Below are 18588 nucleotides of genomic sequence, written 5' to 3' on the forward strand. Positions count from 1 at the left end.
TCTCTCTCTCTCTCTCTCTCTCTCTCTCTCTCTCTCTCTCTCTCTCTCTCTCTCTCTCTCTCTCTCTCTCTCTCTCTCTCTCCCTCCCATTCCCCCTCTCTCTCCCTTACTCTCCTTCAATAGGACAATTAAAACAGCCCTCATAAATAGACCTAGTCAAGCAGAATGCAAATTCTCACATTGGCCATTCATGTCAGGTCCGAAAATGTATCCCTGGAGATGGCTCCCACTCACCAACCCCGGAATCCTCCCCCGAGAAGATGGGAGTGGGCTGCCGTGGGGACAATGAAAGTTTAACAGGCATTCATTCTGGGCTGAGAGTCAGCCTCGGAGCTGGGACGCTCTAAACCTTCCCTCCTGGTACTGGGCAAAGCCTTTGGCACTTTCAGTGCTCTTGTCGGAGCAGTTTCATTTGTAGATGTCAGGAGTCCCCTCACAGGGAGTGCCCTACGCCAATGAAATCACAGGATAAGACCAAAAAAAAGATGACTGTACAAATTTACACAATGTGGGGGCGGGCTCTCGAAAGTACAGCAAAGCCTGGGGTGACTCCTCTCCCCTCCCCAGTCCGGCGGGTCAGGAATCAGCTGCAGGGTGACCCAAGCAAGCGAGGAAGGCTGGAGAGAGAGTCCCAGCTTCCTGCACTCACTAACCCTTTGTACCCTGCCCCTCTCCCTCTTCCCTCCGACCCTCCCCCCGTTTCCTGTATCCTGCCTCTTGGAGGGAGGGCCAAACTCATAAACCCCTTCCTCATCCCCATGCCACCTGTCACTGACCATCTCCTTTCCCAGCTTCCCTATTTCCTGGGATTTCTCCCCCTTCCCAACCTCCCTTTCCAACGATGGTTTCTGGGTCCCGGGCCCTGACATTCCCCCTAATCTTTCTAGGCTGGTCTTTGGACCCTACTTTCCAGCTCTCCTCCCCATCGCCATAGCCCAAGACCCTTTGGATGGGTTTCCCAGGCTCCCTCTCTCTCTGTCCCGTCTGGGTCAGGGGGGGTGGTGGCCTCGCCTGGTTCTAGACTTTTGGGTCCCTCCCTCCTCGCAGCGGGGCGGGCCCTCTGGCTCTGAGCCCGGCCTGTAGAGCAGCTGCCACTGGCATAACCCAACTGCAAACCCTTCCCCCTCTTTGCTCCCTCCTCCCCACCATTTCTCCTCTCCTCCTCCTTTCCACTCCCCCAGGTATAAGGGCTGGGCCAGGTGAGCCGACTCCTCCTGTCTCTGTCCCAGAAGCCCTAGCAGGTAAGTGAGCCCCTGCCTCAACACAATGGGCTCTTCCTAACTCTCTTGTTCCTGCTGCTCTTGGGGAAGAGCTTCGAAGGGAAGGCGTGCTTTAGGGATACCCATGCCATTCCCACCTCGACTCCTATGAGGTCCCAGGGGAGGGAGCCTGTGGGAGGAGGAGGCTGGCCAACTGGGGGACCCAGGCTCGGAGGGCACCATGATGAGGATCATGTTTGTGACCAGGCTGGGAAAGGAGAGGTGGCACCTTGGCAGGATTACAGGGTCCGGGGGCATCAAGGCTGAGGAGGGCTTTGGGGCGAGGACAGAAACTCCTGCCTTTCCCAAGGGTGCACGTGGGCGTGGAGTGATGGGGATCTGCCGCTGACCCTCTCCTCTCCCCCACCTCCTGTTTCCAGCTTCCTGGAGGGAGGGGCAAAGTCATGTGGGTGGGTGGGGTGAGGGGGAGATGGAATCCTTAGCTTCCCCCTCATATCAGATCGCTCACATTTGCCAGGCAGAAGATGAACCACTGGTCCCTCAGGGACACGCCATAGGATAATACTCCCAGATATCCAAGAAGTGACCCCCTGCCCCCTCACCCACCCAGGTCATCATGGGACAGTGTCATTCTGCAAATGCTGAGGTTGGTTCATTCATTCCCCTGCCTTCTGTCCAAGAAGCTCTTGCTAGCCTCCTGCTCCCTCTTCCCTATTCCGTTTCTTCTTGTCCTTTCTGAAGTTCCTTTCTTGAATCCCCCCCTTCCACACTCCTTTCCCTGGCCCCCGACTCGGAGACCTCCTCTCTCCTCCCTTCCATTGATTCCCAGGCTTCCCTCCTTTAAGTCCCTGACTTCCCTCTTGATCTCTGTATCCTCTTCTCTAGGATTTCCTTCTGCCTCTTTCCATCCTTTTCTCTGCTGTACTCTTCAGCTTGGCTTAGAATTCCCAAAGACAGGGAAGGAACCTGCTCTCTTTTTCCCACGTAGCCTGTCACTAGAGAGCCTTCCCTCTGAGACAGAGCCAGACGTGGACCCACGTGCTGGGACCTGCCCTGGCTGGGAGAATGGTTGGAGGTTGGGGTGAGAAGCAGGTTTACCCGACTCAAGGCTTTCCACGTAGTGGGTCTGAGGAGGAAACCTGGAAAAGGGGAAAAATGGGGAATGATTCTGGATAACCAAGAGGGGCTGGAAGCTGGGGCCAAGCGGATTGTACTCCCCTCTTGCCTTGTTGGCATTTCCTAAAATGGCACCCAGTAGAGTAGGGAGGCCTTTGGGTAGGTTTCTGTGGTTTGGAGCAAGAGATCCAAAAGAGGGAAAAGTATAGTGAGGATGGATAGGATTAAAGAGGAAGTTCCAGAGCAAAAAGATATTTGGACCAATGGATAAGCCTAAAATTAGGAAAAATGTCACTGGAGGGTGGGCGAGGGAGATTTTCAGGCAGAACCAGAACACCCTCCCTAAATTGGGTGTTCTGTGGGGACCCTGGGTCCTGGGGTTGGGAAACACCTATTTGATTTTGGTTTTCTGCTGCCCCTATCCTAAGGATGCCCAGGAGTTCAGTGATGTGGAACGGGCCATCGAAACCCTCATCAAAAATTTTCATCAGTATTCAGTAGCAGGGAAGAAGGAGACACTGACACCTTCTGAGCTTCGGGATCTGGTCACCCAGCAGTTGCCCCATCTCATGCCGGTATGGAATCCTAGGCATCTGAGCCCTGTGTTCCTGTGAATCTCTGTCCCTCAGTTTCCCCATCCTTTCTCCTTTTCCCCAGCTAACTCTGGGTAGCAGGGCCTCGGGTTTGTTGGTTGATTAGCTACTCCCTAGGCTGGGGGAAAGGTCCCCCCCTTGGGCCCCTGTCTCTTTTTTTGGAGGGGTGGAGTGGGGTGGGGTGGGAAGGCTAGGATGGAGACTCTTTCTGAGTTGTGGGTGTCTCCCCTTTGCTCCACTCCCTATCTTTCCTCAGGGCAGCTGTGGGCTGGATGAGAAAATCGCCAACTTGAGCAGCTGCAACGACTCCAAGTTAGAGTTTGGGAGTTTCTGGGAACTAATCGGAGAAGCCGCCAAGAGTGTGAAACTAGAAAACGTGAACAGGGGAAACTGAGCCTCCTCCCCCAGCGCTAACCAGGAATCTTGGGAAGGCCTCCCCCCCCAGAGACTGTGTAAACATAAAAATAAAAGTTTCTCTCTTCTTCCCTAACTCCCCACCCTGTTCCCCACCTTCTCCCCAAGGCTTTGCGTATACCTTCCTCTCCTAATGGAGCATTTAATAGCTCCATAGGGTTTTGGGAGGTGGAATTGGGGGTCCCCACACAGTAGGAGGTATAGAAGGGGAACCAAGGTGGAGGGTCAGATTTGTAGGGATAATGGTGGCATGAACTAGAGCAGAGAGGGCATTCAGAAGGGGCCTGGGACCTGAATTGACTAAGGGAGAGACAGGCATGGGGGCAAGAGATAGGATATTTGGTGCTAAATGAACTTCTGGCCCTCACCCCATTCTGAAGTGTAACTATCCAGCCAGACAGGTCCCTTTCTTTCTCCTCCTTTCCTCCTTTCCCTCCCTCTCCTCTTCCACACATAAATTCAAGGGACCTTAACCTTTTTAGGGTTTTGTCCCTTCAGAAACAGCATCAGTCGAGGGGACAGTGGTTGGGCTGGGATTAGGGAGGGTGTGATTTTGAGGGTGAGGGGGCTTGGTGCTTTGGGCATTTTGGAATGATGGTTGTTTTGTATCGTTTGATTTAATAAAAAAAAAAGAGAGATAAAAGAAATATGGTGACGTGTGATTCAAAACTCCTGGGGATCTTGGAGGGAGAGTGGGTCTGAAGCCTCATGGTGGGGTGTGGATGTTAGTGATGGGCAACTAGGAGTAGTAAGTGGTAGAAGTTAATGAGTATCAGTTTATTCTTTTAAGGCTAAACTTGGATGGCTCCTGGACTAGACAGTGGGATATTTGCTTTCCTATTTTGTCTGGGAGTCCTCTATATGATATTTGTTGAGGGGGTATTGCTGCATAATCTGGCAGTCCCTGTTTTCCTGGATAATAACACATACACACAAACATACAAATATATCCATCTATGCATATGTATATATATATATATATCCATATGTATATATATCCATATGTATATATATATATATAGTGCTTTACAGTTTACAAAGCACTTTACATACATTATCTATCTCATGTGGTCCAATAATCCTGTAAGATGGATAGTAGATGTATTATTATTTCCATTTTGGCAATAAGAAAATAGCTGCAGAGATGTTAACTGACTTACCTAAGGTCACACAGCTTGTTAGTGGGAGAGCCAGGATTTAACCTATGTCTCCTAACTCCAGAAACTGTATCTTTTCCCAAATACCACAGTTACTCCTCTTGGGTCCTGGGGAGGCTAGGTGTGGTAGGGGGAGTGAAGGAGCCTAGCTATCCCATCCCAATGGCTTGGTTTCCAGGGGGAACAATAAAGGAAAGGAATTGTCTAGGAAAGGGGTGGGAATGCACGGGCCCCTTAGTGGAAGGAAGACCTGGATTTTGAGAAGTGGGGACTAGGTTGATCCCCAGTTGGGTCCAGAATGCAAGACTCCAGAGGTTCTGTTGCTCTCTGACTAAACAATCAGGAAGGCTAAGGCCTAAAGGAATTCAGCTTTAGGTATGGAATGTAAGGGCTAGTCTGGGTCCCTGTCCTGCCCAAGGCTGGGCTGGGCTGGGCTGGGCTGGTATATTAACTGGTCTGTCTGCAAGGGTGAGTTATAGCCCCTGAAACTAGTCCTCTCATTGACCCAGGTGAGCCATGTGGCAGCTGATGACAGCCCCTTTCTCTGTAACTTCAGGAAAGGACTAAGAAGGTGGGGAAGTTGGGGGAAAGCCAGCCTCTCTGGCACACCCTTTTGGAGGGGTGGGGGAAAGAGGTGTGTGTGTGTGTGTCTCTTTAACTAGGGCCCAACCCCACAGCCAGGTAAAGATTGAGCTAAGTCTCTTTATATCCCCACTCAGCCAGCTCAGTCAGGCAAATCAGGGAGGGAGTTAGGGGAGACTTTGGGAAGAAGTCAGGGAGGAGTCTGGGCAGGTTCAGGAGCTACTTGGCAGTCAGTACCTGAAGCCAGGCCGGAGAGACCCGCCGGAGGAGGACTCGAGGAGGCAGGTGAGACTCGGAAATCCTCAGGGCCAGAGGAAGAAGGGAAGGAGTTAGGGAGGAAGCAACAGAGAAGCGGCTAAGGGGAGAGCTGGGTGGTTGAGGTGGGGGGTGAGAGGAGCCAGCCGGGAGGGAAGTTAGTTAATAATTTATTTTGGGAGGGCCACTTTTGGCCTAGAAGGGAGGCATTGCCAAGGGGCAGAGGCGAGGTTACTGGTGGAGCAGGCGGGTGGGAGGACCCCATGCCCAGGCAGACCAGATCCATCCTCAGTAGACAGGGTCAGTGATCAGGAGGCCTCAGTGCCTACTCTGGGGAGAGGAAAAAGCATGAACAAATACAATAAAAGCAAGTGTTACCCCTTCACAATCCCCCAAACTCCTTGGGTATGGGCCTAATTATTTATTGGGTTGAGATGAGCAGAATTCAAAGAGTGGGGCCTACTGCAGGCAAACATTAAGGGAGTGGTGATAGGAGGAGATGCAAGAGAACAGGATAGCCAGGGGGGAAAGGGGGGAAAGAACAGCTAGGACTTCTTCACCTGGGGAAGGAAACAAGTCTCAGCTTGAACCACTCTGCATGGTGGGGACACACCTGTACAGCTCAGCATCGGATAATGTTCTCTCAACCCATCCAGGAACTGGGGGTACCTTGGATGTAATAGAGGGACTTTAGAATCCTAGAGTCTAGGGTTTGGGGCAGCTCAGTGGCTAAGAGTGCCAGGCCTGGAGCTGGGAGGACCTGGGTTCAAATCTGGCCTCAGACACTTCTTAGCTATGTGACCCTGGGCAAATTACTTAACTCCATTTGCCTAGCCCTTCTTTCCTAAGAATTGTTACTTAGACAGAAAGTAAGATAGAATTGTTACCAAGATGGAAAGTTAGCCTTTAAGAAAGAAAGAATGAATGGATGAATGGATGGATGGATGGATGGATGGATGGATGAATGAATGGATGAATGAATGAATGAATGAATGATGGCCTCTCCTTATGTAGTAGTCCCTCTATATGAGGGACTAAATGACAAAAATCCCAAGGTAGGCAGAGTAGGGAGGTGGAAGGAGGAGTTGATGGTAGGTGTACACTAGGGTCTGAGAAGGCCAGGGGCTGGAGGGCACATCCCAGTTCTTGGAGGAATGGAGAAGAATTTGACTTTAAGACTTAGAGTGAAAACTGAGTAAGGGTGGAGTGGATATGGGAGAGGAGGGGCCTGTAGGAGGGCAGGCCAAGGCACCTCTGAATGTGCCACAGGTGTCTTAGAGAGGCGAGTGAATGAGGTGAGCTGGCACAGGTAGGAGGGGAAGGACTGAATGGTGGGGAATAAATGTGAGATAGCGTTTGGAGGAACAAGTTAGGGGCATTGTTGAAAACTGGTGTTTCTGGGTGGAGTGGGAAGGGGCCCAAGGGTCAAGAGTGCATCTGGCAAGAGCCTAGCCAGGTAAGAAGGGAAGGGAGGGAAAGAGATTAGGGGATTAGGAGGAGTTCCAGAGAGATGGTGTCAGGGGGGGTAATTTGGTCTTTTTTCGGAAAAGTCAGCAAGCCTTGGGGTGGGGCAGTAAACCCTGTAGGAGGGGCAGGAGAGGGATCAGGGGTAGCTCATTGCACACAGGTGAATCAGCCTGGGGGACGGCAACGACTGTCTTGAGGGGTTGAGAACCCCCAGACGAGAGATCTTTTACTCAGGCTTCTCTGTCCACGTGGAGAGATTGCTGAATTGGGAAAAGGATTATATTCCTAAACTCTACATTGTCCTGCCCTCCTAACTCTCAACACGTTTTCTGTTTCCTCCTCTATCTAAGTAAACACTAGAGACCCCAGCAAATAGCAAAGTCCATGCTGGATACACCCTGGGTTTTATGAATAACCTGGACATCCTCTTCCCTGACCTGCTCTGCTTTAGGACTCCCCAGAAGGGGGTGGAAGCAGCAGGAGGGTGGGGTCAGCAGTTAAAGCGGGGGAGGCAGAGGAATGGGAGAGGGAGGCTGTGGGCTGGTGAATGGGGGTGGTTAGGGATGGGCTGAGTGGCAAAGCCAGTCTGCCATCCCCAGGGGGAAAAGAGAAGGTAATGATGCCTTGCATGTGTCTCCGCTCTCTGAGGATCTCTAGGCATTTTTTTTTTCAGATGGTATCTCTTGGGATGCCCATCTCACATAAGAAGCAGAAGGGTGGAGTAGATTGGGGTGGGTGTTATGAGCAGTGCTTGAGAACTGAGGTATAAAGAGGGGGGCAACCCTAGGAAAATGGCTTCCTAGCATTGCCCAGAGACCAGGTGGAGACAGAAGAACCAGATTTTTCAGCACCTCCCCTCCTCCCCACAATTCTTGCCTTCCTTTAGCTTTGTTGCTGGGCAGCCTTGGGAAGAACAGAGCAAGATTCCTCTGCTTAAAGAAATACCATCAGGAAGGAAAGGGTGGTTGGGAAGTAGGTGGAGTAGGGTGGGGGAGTAGATGAAACAGGGACAACATGTGATAAACTAGTGTGCCCCACTACCCCCAGCTCCTTCCTTTCTCTGTCTCTTCTCTTTGGCACTTAGCTCTATGATGAAGGTGGGATGTTCTCTGAAGCCTGGGACCCCTATCCGGTGGGATTTAAGTCTTTCTGATGGTTTTCTCATGTGGTGATTACCTACTTCACCCTAGTCCTTAGACCCTTTGGGGAACAGGTTTGGCCCTCAACCCCCCAGGAAGGCACAACTTCCAAAGGCCTCAGGATTATGCTCCAAGGGGCACAGGCTAGGCTGATCTCTGTCTGTTCAGGAGAAGGGCAAACAATGAAAATGTCCTTTGAGATTTTCCTCTGTCACACACTGAACTCTTCCTAGTCCTCTCCAGTACCCTCTGTACCCCTAAATTTACATTCATCTCTTTTTTTTTTTAAACTCTTAACTTCCATCTTGGAGTCAATACTGTGTACTGTCTCCAAGGCAGAAGAGTGGTAAGGGCTAGGCAATGGGGGTTTAGTGACTTGCCCAGGGTCACACAGTTAGGAAATGTCTGAGGCCAGATTTGAACCTAGGACCTCCCATCTCTAGGCCTGGCTCTCAATCCACTGAGCCACCCAGGTGCCCCTTTACATTCATCTCTTAGCCCATCTTCTTTCCTACAATAATTCAGCCCCTAAGAATTTGTAGGAAGGAGCTACCAGACCTGGGAAAACTCAAATAACTTATGTGTTCAGTAAATAAAGTGAGATATTTGTTCAGGGTCCAGGGACTGCAATTCAGGTCAGTGTGCTAAGGAAGAAAATGGAAGAAGAGGGGTTCAATTCAGTTTAATTTCTTCCAACAAACATTTATTTTTATTCTGTTCTATTTTTTCTACTGGGTGGAGAACACTCTGTTTGGGGTAGGGGCATGTGTGAGTATATGACAGAGATGAGTAAGCCAAGGTTCCTGACCTCAGGGTTCCAGTCTAGTAGGAGGGATGACACATGGCCATATGAATTTGTTACCACTGTAACATGATAAGAACACGTGTCAAAGGAAGGACAGTTGCTTCTGACTGCAGGGGTCAGAAAAAAACTTTATGGAAGAAGGGCCATATGAGCTGAGGCTTGATGGAGGTAGTGAAGGCATAATGGAAGGAGCACGTCAGAGAATCTGACTTCAAATCTTTGTTCTATGGTTCTTCATTCGTGTGACTATTGGGCAATTTACTTAACTCTTCTCTGGGCCTCAATTACCTACAATTATCTATAAATAGGTGGGTTGGATGAGGTGATCTCTAAGATTTCTAGTTTCACATTCTCTGCTCCAAGAAAAATAAGATCCTAATAGACACAGGAAAGCCCCTGGCTGCCCTTTCCTCCTCCCTCCCCCCCCTACATCTTCTTCCTTAAATTCCACTAAAGCATTGATGCCCATAAGCTCTTGTCAGGTCCCAGAATGCCTACCTAGGACCTGGAACACTGGTGGTCAGGACTTGGGTGGGAGAGGGGAGTGGGGGATAGGGGCATAATTAGCTATTTAACAAACACCTCTACTTTACGGGGGCACTGTGCTAAGCCTGAGGAATACATCACAGTTCCTGCTTTCAAGGAGTTTCTGACCTAGCTGGGGAGACAAGACAGTGCACGTTACTAACTTACTAATGTAGGAGTAGTGTCCTGGAAAAGAAATACCACAGGAGTTCAGAACAGGGGAAACAGGATCACTGTGGGCTGGGGTGGTATTCAGTTAGGTAGGAAAAAAAAAAAAAAAAAAGCTTAAGGGTTAGGAGATACCAGTCTAGGAGAATGGCTTGAGGAGTACCTTGACTATATACATCCTCACTTTTCTGGGACAGGCTCAAGAAAAGAAAACATATTAACTTTAAAACATTATTTTTAAAAACCCTTACCTTCTGTCTTAGAATCAATACTACGCATTAGTTTCAAGGCAGAAGAGTAGTAAAGTCAGGGAATGAGGGTTAAGTGACTTGCCCAGGGTCACGCAGCTGGGAAGTGTTTGAGACCAAATTTGAACCCAGAACCTCTTCATCTCTGGGCCTGGCTCTAAATCCACTGAACCACTTAGCTGGTGCCCTCCTTCCCCCAATTTTTTTTTAAACCCTTAACTTCCATCTTGGAGTCAATACTGTCTATGGCTCCAAGGCAGAAGAGTGGTAAGGGTAGGCAATGGGGGGGTCAAGTGACTTGCCCAAGGTCACACAGCTCGGAAGTGTCTGAGGCCAGATTTGAACCTAGGACTTCCCATCTCTAGGCCTGGCTCTCAATTCATTGAGTTATCCAGCTGCCCCCCCCCTCGTATTTACTTTTAATCAATCACTTAACAAACATGAGATATTTATTTGTTATGTGCTATGTATCATGCTAAATGTTGGCAATTCAAAGATAATGAAATAAATTTTGTCTTTAAGAATTAACATTTTCTACAGGGATATAATAAGATATGTACAAAGTAAATAAAAATTCATTTGGGAGGCAGCATTAGCAGTTAGAGGGGTATCTAGGTGGCACAGTAGATAGAATACCAGGCCTAGTCAGGAAGATTCATCTTTCTGAGTTAAAATCTGGCTCAGATACTTACTAGCTATGTATCTCTGGGCAAGATAATTTATCCTGTTTGCCTCAGTTTCCTCCTCTGTAAAATGAGCTGGAGAAGAAAATGGCAAACCACTTCAGTATCTTTGCCTAGACAATCTCAAGTGGGGTTATGAAGAATTGGACCCAACTGAATGGATTGAACCTTAGCAGCTAGGGGAGGATCAGGAAAGGGCTTGTAAGAGATGAAGGGAGTTAAGGATTCTAAAAGATGGAGGTGTAAAGAGAGGGTATCCTAGGCATAGGGGATAGCCTAGGCAAAAAATGGAGGGAGGAAATGATGTAGAGAATGTTGTGTGTGAGAAAGAGCAAGAATTTGTGAAGGGGAATAATGGAAAAATAGGCTAGAGCCAGATTGTGGAGAGTATTAATAAGAGTTTGTTTTTTCTCCCTAAAGGCAGTAGGGAGCCACTGGAGCTTTTTTCTTCTTTTTTAAAACCTTTACTTTCTCTCTTAGAATCAATATTGTGTATTGGTTCTAAGGCAGAAGAGCAGTAAGGGTGAGGCAATGAAGGTTAAGTGTCTTGCCCAGGGTCACACAGCTAGGAAGTATCTGAGGCCAGATTTGAACCCTGGACCTTACTATTTCTAGACCTGGCTCTCAGTCCACTGAGTCTCCTAGCTGCCCCCTCCACTGGAGCTTTTTTTTTTTTTTTTTTTTTTTAACCCTTACCTTCCATCTTGGAGTCAATACTGTGTATTGGCTCCAAGGCAGAAGAGTGGTAAGGGTAGGCAATGGGGGTCAAGTGACTTGCCCAGGGTCACACAGCTGGGAAGTGTCTGGGGCCAAATTTGAACCCAGAACCTCCCATCTCTAGGCCTGGCTCTCAATCCACTGAGCTACCCAGCTGCCCCCCACTGGACCTTTTTAAGCAAGGAAGTGACTGATCTTTTAGCAATATATCTTTGGCAGTTATATGAAGGATGAATTGGAGAGAAGAAATTTGGGGTAAGGAAATATATTAGTCAGGAGACTAATTTCATTAGTCTAGATGGGAGGTGATGAGAATCTCTCCAATAGTGGTTGTGGTAGGAATGGAGGGAAAGGGACAGATGCGAGAGAGAGGGGTAGAGGTAGAATCCATAAGTCCTGGCAAATCAGTTGCTGTAGAGGGACTGAATCAGGCATTGACTAGCTGGTGATGACGTAGAAGCTGCCAACTTGGGTAATGAGGATGATGGTGACTTTGACAGAAATAGGATAGTTAGTCTGAGGGGAAAGTTTTTTTTTTTTTTAAAGATAATTTAGTTATGTTTTGGACATGTTGGATTCAAACTATTGAATGCTGTGTTAAAAATATGTTGAGTCCAGGATATATTTCCAGGACATATAATTGGAAATGTCTAATTGGCAGTTAGTGATATGATCCTGGAGATCAGGAGACTAGGGCTGGAAATAAAGATCTGGGAATCATCGGTATAGAGATAATCATCGAACTCATGGGAACTGATGAGATCATAGAGGGTTCTGCAACATATCTTCTGTCAGATTTTGTGTCCCAAGTTTTAGATTGGAAAAAATGGTTGCTGTTGGCATAAGGAAAACCAAGGAAGCAGGAATGTGTGAGGCCTGCGGGCTGGAGGAGAGTGAAGATTCCAGGAGAGCTTTACCTCTGAGCTTTCATCCTAGCTCAAAGCCCTATTTTTCTCCCTACCCAGCATTGGGAGCAAATCAACAGGCTTACACTGGACAGTAATGGTGATTTGATTATCTAAAAGCAGGCACGAGGGCCAGGAAGAGGACCTCATTAGTACATAGATATTCAGGAAGCAGGAAAGGTCCTGATCAGAGCATCTGGAAACTGGTGTCTCCTGTCTTAGTTTTCGGGCAGATCTTGGAGAAGGGGTAGCAGGTAAGGATGGGCCTTTAGGCCTTGGAGCATCCTCAATCTACTAGTCTGGACTTTTTTTTTTTTTTTTTAAACCCCTACCTTATGTGGTAGAATGGATACTAAGTATTGGTTCCAGGACAGAAGAACAATAACGGCTAGGCAGGCAAGAGTCACACAGCTAGTAAGGGTCTGAGGCCACATTCAAACTCAGGACTTCCTATTTCTAGGACTGGCTTTCTATCCACTGAACCACCTGGCTGCCTCTCATCTGCACCTTCTTAACTCATCTAGAATGAGAAAAAAGGAGTGCAAATAAAAACTCCTCTAAGGTGTATTAAATATATGACTGGACAAATTACTTACCTTTTCTGTTCCTCAGTTTCCTTAGCTGTAAAAGGGGAATAACAACACTTGAAGGCAGGCGACGAGCATTTATTAAATGTTTATTATGTGTACATGAATATAGACATGAAGAAAGCCAGTCTGTGCCCTCAAGGAGCTTGCATTCGAACAGGAGACAATATATAACAGGGAAGTGAAAAACAGGAGTCTAAATGGGCATTTGCATAGAGCAGTTGTGAGGAAAGCACTCTATAAACCTTTGAGTGCTCTAGAAATAGCATTTGTTGCAGTTATTACTGTTAATAATTGTTATTATGATTTCTTTCCAAGTAACGGAGAGGTGGGATAGGACTGTGGCCTAGTGGGTAGAGTGCTAGACTTGGGAGTGAGGAAGATTTGAATTCAGATCCTGCCCCAACAGTTACTGTTTAACCCCACGCACGACCTTTCTTTGCCTCAGTTTCCTTGTTTGTAAAAAAGGGGAGAATAATGATGTTGGTCTGTCCCTCACAGGGTCGACGTGGGGCTCAAAGGAGCTGATCTGTCCAAAGCACTTTGCAGACCTGCCAGAAACGTGGGTTGTTATTCTGTGGGCTTGTCCTGAAGGCTTGGATTCACTTGGGCATGGGTGGTGGTGAATCACGGAGCACATCGAGGCTGCCCCCCTCCATCCCCCTGGCTACACCTTCCCTCACATCCTGTTATTCAGGAGGCTCTCTGGGGTTGGGAAGTGCGTACATCCTGCACTCTGGGCTGTGGGGAGGGAGCAGAACTGGGATGGCTTGCCAGTGATGTCCTAGAGCAGCTGGAGGAGCCGAGTGGCCAAGGCAGGGTGTGCCCAGCCCGGGAGCGGACGGATTGGGTCTGGAGAAAGAGCTTGGCTCCGTTTCGAGGAACGAGAGGATTCCCAGAACTAGGGCCTGGGCGGGGAGTCGGGAGCCTGGGCAGGCGGGGAGGGGGTTGCAGAAGGAGATAGGCAGGATCTCTGGGCTGGAGGTCTTCTCGAAGACATTGGAAAACCACTTGTTGGGGGTTGCTGCTCAGGTACGGGCCAGGGGGGACCCCTTCTAGGGCTGGGATTCTGCGTGAGCCTGGGCCATGGGGTACACTGGGGTGTGGGTCGTGGCCTGACTAGCTGGAAAGGGCCTTAGAGATCCAGCTGCTGCTGGCTGCCGCTGCGGCCACAATGCTTGGGCACTTTGCCCCAGTGGCCCACGGAGTGCGGGTGTGGGGTGTGTGTAGAGTTTGGGGGAAGATTGTTCCACTCTGGATGCAGATGAGGGGAAGAGAGGGTTTCTATTAATCCTAGAAGGTGTGTGCCAGTTGGGAAAGTTACTCCATTCAGAATTTGGGCTGGAAGAAAAATGGGGAGAGGGTCTCTCTGTATCTGCCCCCCCTTTCACCTAAGGTGTGGGTGGGAGGGGACAGGGGACACCTGGGAGGGCCCAGGGTGTGGGGCTGGGAGGGGCTGGCAATTAGAATCCGTCTCTCTTCCCACGGAAGCCTCTCTCCCAGTTGGGGTTCTGCTGCGCTCCTAGCCTTGGGCCTGAGGCTGGGGAGGGACCGGGAGAACCTGTCTGGGCGGTTGGATGGTGGAAACACCTGGAATGGGGGAGCTCCATAGCTCTCATTCCAGATCGGAGCCCCTCCACCCACCCTCCCCTCTTTTCCCAGGGCCTGAGGAGCTCTCCCTTACCTCTTCCTCCGTCTCCCAGGGCTGGGGCTGGTGGGCTGGGGCCGAGTTCCTTTCCTTAATGCCCGCTGCTTTTCCTTTAGAGCCCTGAGCAGGTGAGATGGCCGAGGAATGCTACACAGAGCTGGAACAGGCAATCCAAGTCCTGGTGGTCAACTTCTACAAATACGTATCCAAGCACAGTCTGGTTCGGAACAAGATCAGCAAAAGCAGTTTCCGAAAAATGCTGCAGAAAGAACTCAACCACATGCTGACAGTAAGGGATTGAACCCCTTTCCGGACCCCCACCTCCACCCCGAGGGAAAAGTCCCACTGGGCTGTGGGCTGCATGCCCGGGAGGCCTGGGGTGGAGCTGGTGGACAGACCTTCTTTTGTTTTGAAATCTCTAAGGGGGAAAGGGGCGGGGAGGGAGGTGGTATGTGACTTGCCGCCTCAATTGGGTCCTAGTCAGAGATTTAGAGCCAGAAGGGACCCTCAAGCCCTCCCATGTTATGGAGAAGGAAACCGAGGCTCAGGGAGGGACCTCAGTGAAGGGCATGCAGATGGTAAATGTTAAGAGGTGGCGTTTGAACCCCGGTGTCCTCTGACTCCAGCCCAGTGCCCTTTCCCCTAAGTCCCCCTGCCTCCAGCTCTGGGCTCTCCTCTCGGCCGCCCAGCCTGCCCCCAATCCCCACGGACTCCTCCCTGGCCTTACTGACCATTGCCTCCCTCCCAGGACACCAGCAACAGGAAGGCAGCTGACAAGCTCATTCAGAACCTGGATGCCAACCATGACGGGCGCATCAGCTTTGATGAATATTGGACCTTGATAGGTGGGATCACCTGCCCAATCGCCAACCTCATACGCCAGCAGGAGCAGCAAAGCAGTGGCTAGCAGCCCTTCTTTCTCCTCCGGAACCTCTCCTTCCCCTCCCTGTCAAACTGCGGCCTTCTGGCCTTGAACTTCATCCTTTAGGCTCCAGCCTTCTTCCAGGCCCTGCTCTTTCTCACCTTTTCCTTCTCCCCATGGACTGCTCTTCCCATCTCTAATGAACTGGGGGAGGGTGAGATATCGGGGACCCCCGTGGGGCGTCTCAGGGTCCCTTCCCCTTTGCCCCCTGTCCACCTCCTCCCCTCCTTTCCCTAGTCTTCTTGAGCTGAAGCAGTCTCTGGGGCTTGTCCTCTGGCATCGCCCTGGGTTGGGAGGCTTTGATGACTTGTGGCATCTTGGGTGCCAGCAGCATCAACTCATTCTCAAACCCTCTGTCCCTAGTGAAGTAGGGACAAAAAACAAAACAAAACCTGGCTGGGGGGGGGGGGAACTCTCTGTCCCATGGTCTATTAAGGACCCTAGCAAGGGCTCCTGTCTCACCCCCTTTCCCCTTCCATTCTGCAATAAAAGCTGGATTTGGAGTCTAAACCCCTTCTCACCCTGGTACGCTTGTGTCACTCATTAAATCTCCTTACTTCCTCTTGGTTCAACTCCTCTCATCATTAAGGTACCTGAATTCCTGAACACAGGACCAAGGAGGAAGCTCTGAGAGATAAGAAACTGAAGGATCATCGGAGAGATCAGTGCCTAGCACTTAGTAGGTGCTTAATAAATGTAGAATGATTGATTGATTGGTGAAGAGTTGAAGAAGGAATCAGAAATTCTTGATTTTAGCATATGCCTTAGGCCCTAAGGTGAGACATTTATTCATTCATTGATTCTTTCAACCAACATTTATTAAGGATTTACTATATGTCAGGCACTGTTCTCTGGGCTGGGGAATAAATGCAAAGATGTAAAGCAAAATAAAACAATTTCTTACCTCAAGAACTTACATTTTGTGCCCTAAATGGAGAGAAGCTCTTGCACTCCTCCCATAGCACTTCATATTTCCCCAAACACTTTTATCTGCTCCCATCTAATTCCCACAACCATCCTGGGAACTGGGCATGGCAGGCATTATCCCCATTTAACAGATGAGGAATAGAGGCCCATGGAGTTAGTGACAGAACCAAGAAACCATACTTGCCTTTCTCATCTCTTAAACAGTTGTCCCACTTCCATTCTCCGTTCCTAACTGCAACTCCTCTCTGTTACTCCCCTTTCTTTCCAAAGGGGGAAGATCTATACTTTTAAGTGAGATGCAATGGGGTCTTCTAGATCAGGAATGAGAACAGAGGTAGGAGGATGCCTAGAATGACCTGTCAAAGTCTTAGACAACAATCATCCCCAGATCTCTTCTACTTTTTTTTTGCCCTGAGACAATGTTGTAGCTGTACCCCATTTAGTCACTTAATTCTGAAGCTCAGTATTTAATTGCGGCACTTAGTCTAGAATCTCTCATACCTGACATTGATTCTTCTACACCTGAGACCTATCTACCTCCCCCTGATATATTCCCCATCCATGACACCTTTTCCATCCTATATGCATAAGCTGCATCCCCAGCACACTCCTCTAACACATAATAAAGGAAAAGTGCATTTTTATCAATGGGGGGACTCTCAGCATGGAAACTCTCTTCTTCAAAGCAAAGAACATCCTATGGTTTTGAAGTCAGAGAAAGTGACTTGAAGCAGCTAGTGGGATAAAGTAGCTAGTAAGTGTCAGAAGTAGTTTTTTTTTTTTTCCGTTTTTAGGTTTTCTGGGTTTCTTAGGAAGAAAAGTTTAGGGGGAAGCTGGGTGGCTCAGTAGGTTGAGAGCCAGGCCTAGAGACAGGAGGTCCTAGTCTCAAATCTGGCCTCAGACACTACCTAGCTGTGTGACCCTGGGCAAGTCACTTGACCCGCATTGCCTACCCTTACCAATCTTCTGCTTGGAACCAATACAGAGTATTGATTCTAAGATGGAAGGGAAGGGTTTAAAAAAAAAAAAAAAGGTTTAATTGACTCATGGCAAAAACCCCATCTAAGAAATCTGCCTGACTCCAATCCTGACTTAACTCACTATGCCTCTGTGGTCCCCCTAAAAATAGAGTTGAAATAGACTTGCTATTCTTTAAAATTTTTTTTGAACCCTTATCTTCCGTCTTGGAGTCAATACTGTGTATTGGCTCCAAGGCAGAAGAGTGGTAAGGGTAGGCAATGGGGATCAAGTGACTTGCCCAGGGTCACACAGCTAGGTAGTGTCTGATTTGAACCCAGGACCTCCCATCTCTAGGCCTGGCTCTCAATCCACTGAGCTACCCAGCTGCCCCTAGACTTGCTATTCTTGATACTTATTCCCTGCCCACTTCACTTTTGATCTTTGTCTCTCAATTTTGGATATTTTTCTTATCCTTGAAATTTACTGGGGCAGCAGAATTTATTGTCTATCAAACACATGTCTCTCCATTTCTAACATCTCCCATTTTGGGCACATATCTTCACTGCTTTCTTTTCTTTATCCTCCCTTCCCTACTCCTTCCTTCCCTACTCCTTCCTTACCCATCTCCACATCTCTGATACTTAACTACATTCCTGATGGATGTTATCTCCTATTCCTGACAATTATTTCTTTACTCAGTTCCTACCCCTCATCCTGGTTACTTATCCTTTGTTCCTGACAATTATCTCCCTACTCCATACTTATCCCTCATTCCTGACACTTATCTTTACACCTGACACTTATCTCTCAGTTCCTGATACAGATTCCTCACCTCTGAGACTCATTCTTCATGTTGACACTCATCCTCTTCCTGACACATTTCTATTTCTCACATTTATCCATTCTCCCCTTTTTTTAATCCATACCATTTCCCCCCCACCCCATTCTTAGTTTCTGTCTTAGAATCAATAGGTTCCAAGGCAGAGGAGTGGTAAGGGCTAGGCAATTTGGGTCAAGTGACTCACGCAGGGTCACATAGCTAAGAAGTATCTAAGGCCATATTTGAACCCAGATCCTTCCAACTCCCGGTCTAGCATTCTATCCACTGAGCCACCTAGCTGTCCCCTTCTCCCCTTTTATTCCATCCCATTTTATCCTAGCTTATCCCCTATCCTTGACAGTTGCCCTTTGACATTTATCCTCTATCTAGGAGACTTTTGTTAAAGGGATTTTCTTAATCTCTCCTCCTTTCTCCTTAAGAGGCTAGAGAGCAGGATTTCTAAGTAGATCCGAACTGACAGGAGTGAGTGAGGCTGAGCTGAAGATTCTGTTACCAGGGAGACCAGCACTGAGGAGAGGAAGTGGCCGGTCCTCTGACAGAAAGTTAGGGGAGACAGCTGGTCAGTGAGGAGATAAAGGAAGCAGCGATGAGGGAAGGAGGTCTTCTGCCTCTGGGCTCTCTAGAGAGCAGGAGGTCTGTCTCTGGGGCAAGCATCTTCTGGCAGTTGGCTACTGACAGTCTGGGCTGCTGTAGAAAACTGATTGAAGGA

General features: G+C 48.8%; 2 protein-coding genes across 6 annotated transcripts; both read left to right on the forward strand.

Annotated features, from left to right (window-relative positions):
• Positions 1-591: 591 nt before the first annotated feature.
• S100A14 (S100 calcium binding protein A14) lies at positions 592-3974 on the forward strand. 2 transcript variants are annotated; one of them, XM_044673126.1, is made up of 4 exons: positions 592-1241; positions 1738-1866; positions 2774-2911; positions 3186-3974. In XM_044673126.1, exons 2-4 carry the CDS (start codon positions 1837-1839, stop codon positions 3321-3323), a joined length of 306 nt encoding a protein of 101 aa, XP_044529061.1. In that variant the 5' UTR covers positions 592-1241; positions 1738-1836; the 3' UTR covers positions 3324-3974. The 2 variants fall into 2 exon arrangements, with proteins under 2 accessions (XP_044529061.1, XP_044529060.1); XM_044673125.1 differs by having other exon boundaries at positions 594-1241; positions 2765-2911.
• A 1272-nt stretch (positions 3975-5246) lies between these two features.
• Positions 5247-15717, forward strand: S100A16 (S100 calcium binding protein A16). Of its 4 annotated transcripts, XM_044673809.1 has the most exons (4): positions 5247-5367; positions 13083-13143; positions 14346-14518; positions 14978-15717. In XM_044673809.1, the coding sequence occupies exons 3-4, from the start codon at positions 14363-14365 to the stop codon at positions 15134-15136; spliced, it is 315 nt and encodes a 104-aa protein (XP_044529744.1). In that variant the 5' UTR covers positions 5247-5367; positions 13083-13143; positions 14346-14362; the 3' UTR covers positions 15137-15717. The 4 variants fall into 4 exon arrangements, with proteins under 4 accessions (XP_044529744.1, XP_044529743.1, XP_044529745.1 ...); XM_044673808.1 differs by lacking the exon at positions 13083-13143; XM_044673810.1 differs by lacking the exon at positions 5247-5367 and having other exon boundaries at positions 12730-13143.
• Positions 15718-18588: the final 2871 nt, after the last annotated feature.

Source organism: Gracilinanus agilis, chromosome 4 (assembly GCF_016433145.1).
Source record: "Gracilinanus agilis isolate LMUSP501 chromosome 4, AgileGrace, whole genome shotgun sequence".
Classification (NCBI taxonomy): domain Eukaryota; kingdom Metazoa; phylum Chordata; class Mammalia; order Didelphimorphia; family Didelphidae; genus Gracilinanus; species Gracilinanus agilis.

Bases quoted from the DNA above. Each gene is read 5' to 3' on its own strand.
- S100A14 (XM_044673125.1), top strand. From the start codon at position 1,837: ATGGGACAGTGTCATTCTGCAAATGCTGAG. The intron at 1,867-2,764 runs GTTGGTTCATTC...CCCTATCCTAAG, and splicing joins GTCATTCTGCAAATGCTGAG to GATGCCCAGGAGTTCAGTGA. The intron at 2,912-3,185 runs GTATGGAATCCT...ATCTTTCCTCAG, and splicing joins AGTTGCCCCATCTCATGCCG to GGCAGCTGTGGGCTGGATGA.
- S100A16 (XM_044673809.1), top strand. From the start codon at position 14,363: ATGGCCGAGGAATGCTACACAGAGCTGGAACAGGCAATCCAAGTCCTG. The intron at 14,519-14,977 runs GTAAGGGATTGA...CCTCCCTCCCAG, and splicing joins AACTCAACCACATGCTGACA to GACACCAGCAACAGGAAGGC.